General features: G+C 38.9%; 1 protein-coding gene across 1 annotated transcript in view; it reads left to right on the top strand.

Annotated features, from left to right (window-relative positions):
• The window catches only part of LOC107563548 (gastrula zinc finger protein XlCGF7.1-like), a 9,924-nt gene extending 5,799 nt beyond the window's left edge, over positions 1 to 4,125 (top strand). The window contains exons 2-4 of the mRNA XM_016248450.1: positions 1,656 to 2,389; positions 2,894 to 3,042; positions 4,065 to 4,125. Of these exons, the coding sequence (XP_016103936.1) occupies positions 1,661 to 2,389; positions 2,894 to 3,042; positions 4,065 to 4,125 (939 nt within the window). The 5' untranslated portion in view covers positions 1,656 to 1,660. The remainder of the gene's footprint in view (positions 1 to 1,655; positions 2,390 to 2,893; positions 3,043 to 4,064) is intronic.
• The last annotated feature ends 259 nt before the right edge of the window (positions 4,126 to 4,384 follow it).

Raw genomic sequence — 4,384 nt, 5'->3', positions numbered from 1 at the left:
CGGATTCGACGAAGGAGCGTCCGGAGGGCTTGCGGCAACCATATGTGACGACCCCAGGCTGGACTCCGCTTTGTCCACAGTGAAAACCGATCCGGTGATTCACAGCGCAAAGTTGTAGTATTTGCTCAGCGACCAGCACGGATCAGCTCCAGGCATGACGAAGCCGATATCGTCCTCTTTTGGAAGGCCAAACAAAGTAGTTTCGCTTTCACAATGAATCACACAGCGCCTTCACGACATGGCGGCGGCAACAACAATACTACAGCAAGAATAAAAGTTACGCCTTCATTCTTTGCGTGAACATTTGGGCGGCGTTATGCAAATCTTCCCACATAGTGATGTAGATATGTGGGGGCGTGTTAGAACGAGCCGTTTTAGGTAGGCGTGACTGACTCTTAACTTTTATAAAGAATATCTCTTTGGATTTGAGACTTTAGTCTTTGCAACTTTACAGATCTTCTTTATGCACCAAGAGCTTGTAACACTCCAAAGAGAAAGGAAAAATTGAAATCGCATCATATGACCCCTTTAACATTAACCACACCAACTCTAGTGTTCATTTTGTCAAGTATTATTAAATTTGGTCTTAGGTGGAAAAAGGCTGTGATTATCCCCCCAAAAATAAAAAAATTCTGTGAATGCAACAACCAACATAATGGTACATCCTTCCATCAAGATGTAGATGGCTGGAGGTTTTTGATCATTGTTCTTTTGGCTTGTCAAGATTTAATACAAGGAAAAAGTTTTATATGTATTTAATATTTTTAAGAGAGACTTTTTCTTTTAAGAAAAATTGGAGAGTTTGCAGTCTTGTCAGGTTGTGGAGAAATATAGAGCTGAGTATCATCATAACAGTTATAATGATAACGTCTTTCAAATGAAGCATACACACAGAGAAAAGCAGAGGAGTGAATACTGAGTGTTAGTGGTCAGATAGACGGGAACTAAACTGTGCTAATTCTTGTCCCTTTTGGTCTATGCTGCTGAAAGATCTAATAGCACTAGAATAGAACTTCAATAAGCACAATTACTGTGCTATGATGGGGCTTGAACTTTAACAAATGAACAAAAATGCTATTCTACAAAACTGAACATATTGAGAGGATTTTCTAATATTTTAGACATAAATGACAGAAATTACCAGTTCTCCTTGGTCAAAGCCTTGCAGTCCTCTACCATGGGTGTTTGATAAGGGGTTTGAAAACTGCCTTAATATTTATTTATTGGAGGTTATAAAGAATAAAGGTTTCTGCACTTAATTTGACTTTTGATTGTTTAGAGCCAATTAGATTTTATTCATGATTCATCAACTTTACATTCTCAGAATCACTCAAATGTATTAATGAACTTTATCTAATAGTTTACTGATTATTTGAATTGAATTGTTTTCATAAAATGTTGTTCTCCGCAGTAAAATGGCTTGCAGGTCAAGGAGGTTGAATCATTTTGATTGCAGCTGTAGTTGGGAAGTGTCCTAAAAATAGCAAAGAGTTAAATTATTGGCAAGAGGTTCTGAGATTAAATGTTACACCACTTTCAGTAGTTTAGTAGGTATAAGATTTAGCATACATTGGATTTGTTGCTTTTCATGTCATGTTTTGATGTCTGTTGCTTTATGCCAAACTGGTGTTGTTATTTTTCTCTTTTCACCACAGATCGAATGGCACTGAAAGAGGAGAGTCAAGAACTGAATGAAAAAAAAGGGAAAGATCAAAATGAGAAACATCATGATTTCAAAACTGAAGAAAAATCTTTCAGTTGCTCTCAGACTGAAAAGACTTCCTCACCAAAAAAAGCTCAAAAAACACAACCTACAAACCTTAATTCCCAAATGAGAATTCACACTGGAGAGAGCTCTTTCACCTGCCAACAGTGTGGACACATTTGCAATGGAAAAGAAAGCCTTGAAGTCCACATGAAAATTCACATTGAAAAGAAACCGTTAATATGCCCTCAGTGTGGAAAATGTTTTACACGGAAAAATCACCTTAATGCCCACATGATCGTTCACACTGGAGAAAAACCTTACACCTGCCCTCAGTGTGGAAAGAGTTTCACGATTAAAGGAAACCTTAAGATTCACATTAGAATTCACACTGGAGAGAAGCCTTTCACCTGCAAACTGTGTGGGGAGAGTTTCTCATTAAATAAAGGTCTTAAGACTCACATGAGAATTCACACTGGAGAGAAGCCGTTTGTATGTGATCAGTGTGGAAAGAGTTTTACAGAGAAAAAACTCCTTAATGCCCACATGAGAATTCACACTGGAGAGAGTCCTTTCACCTGCAAACTGTGTGGGAAGGGCTTCACACGAAAAGAAACTTTTAAGAGTCACATGATGATTCACACTGGAGAGAAACCTTACACATGTGATCAGTGCGGAAAGAGTGTCAGATGTAAAGAAAAACTTAAAAAGCACATGAGGATTCACTGAAGACTTTTTAATTTTTTTATTAAATGTCATCAGTGCAAAAGGAATTTCACAGACAGAAACCACCTTAAGAATCAGATTAAAATTTACATCGGAATCAATCACTGTGGAATGAGTTTCACAAACAATGCAAACCTTTAAAGGGTTAGTTCACCCAAAAATGAAAATTAGCCCATGAATTACTCACCCTCAAACAGCTATTCCTTGGTGCTCTCCCACCAGGTGGATAGGCATGTGCCTCGGCAGGGCACGGTTGGATTTTGTTCCCCAATGTGCCCCCTAGGGGGCGCAGCGTGGAGTTCCCTAGAAAGAGAACGTCTCGGGTTACGCATGTAACCATGGTTCCCCGAGAGGGAAAGAGATGCTGCGCCCCCTCGCCATGGCTTCATGCAGGCTGCATTCCCCAATGTGTCCCCTAGGGGGCGCAGCGTCTCATTCCCTCTCTGGTATTTTTTCCTTTAGGTTGGCATGATCGAGGATAAAGTATGCCATGTTCAAGTGGCTACAGATATGGTGGAGATGAGGGGCGCCAATGTGGAGACCCAGACAGGCTATGTTAAAGATGTATCTGGACGTATTAAAGTCCAGTTGTGGGAGGGACAAACTGGCATGTTGGTGTATGGTCATTCCTATCAGATGCGTAATCTAAGCACACTGGAATACTTGTGCATAACAGTTTGCAAAACTAACGGAATGCATAGTTCATGTAAAAAACTGGATGACTAGTAAATTCCAACTGCTAAATTCAGAAAAAAAACAGAGGTTGGGGACACTTCATTTCTGGCAATATTGTCAGCTTGATTGCACAGACACTATTTGAAGAGTACTGAACTGAGCTGGACAGTGACATCACTGAATCAATGATGAACTACCATTAACTGAAAAATTGACAGTTTACTATTGTCCTCCTGCATTATCAACACACTATTTTCCTGTTATGTTGGTCGGCATATAGGGCTGCTTAAGAATAAGAATGCAAATAAATCAATCTTGACTCATTGAACCTGGAGCATATTAGCGAGATTGTGTGAACTTAAATTGTTGTCAATGGAACTGCTTTAGCCCGATTGATTTGTTAGGTTATTTCAAATCACAAACTGCCAGCACACTCTTAATATGCAAAACACCCTGCTAGAAGACAAATGATTATAAACTTTCCCTCTGAAAGTGGGATTATTGGCTCACTTACATCATCATCATCTTCACACTTTATAAGAACCCCGATCACAAAATCATGGGTGGATCCTGAGAAATCCTCATGTGAAGATGATGCGGAGTTAGAAGTCTTCACAGGACCCATAAAGGCTGATATATACTTCTACATCGAAACTACGCCATAGCTACATGGTAGGTTGTGCGTTGTCTACGGCGCAGGCTGAAGTACATCTCTCCAGAAATGTAACAACGTGTCAATTCTACACGGACCACAAGTGCTGTGATTGTTCTGCTACAACCACTATAACCCCTCCCTCTCAGGTAAAAAAAAAAAAAGTGCAATAGCACCACATTTCCTCATCCGCATTCCATTGTCATCTCCCGGTTTTTTGTTTTGAATCAATTATCTGTTCTTCGATATTTAATAACTCAAGCTGCAAAAGAAGTCGCTTTCTATTTGCCGTCATCACTGCTGCAGCTTCTTCTTTGGTCTTTTCCTTGATACTCTGGATTACACCATCAACGTGCCTGTGGACTAGGGATGTAACGGTATGAAAATTTCATATCACGATTATAGTGACCAAAGTTATCACGATTATCAATATTATCACGGTTTTGTTCAAATTAGATGAAAACGTTCAAAAAGAACTGATACACACACTGAAAACATTTCAATAAGTTTTATATTTGAAAATCAACAAACAACAAATACAATTAGCAGCTATATGCACTTTTTTTTAGCATAAACATTAAATTAACATTAACATGAAGCCCTAATAATAATAATAATAATAATAA

The sequence above is a fragment of the Sinocyclocheilus grahami genome, unplaced genomic scaffold, assembly GCF_001515645.1.
Source record: "Sinocyclocheilus grahami isolate Dianchi unplaced genomic scaffold, SAMN03320097.WGS_v1.1 scaffold878.1, whole genome shotgun sequence".
NCBI classification, from domain to species: domain Eukaryota; kingdom Metazoa; phylum Chordata; class Actinopteri; order Cypriniformes; family Cyprinidae; genus Sinocyclocheilus; species Sinocyclocheilus grahami.
This window is presented reverse-complemented; position numbering and strand designations above follow the sequence as displayed.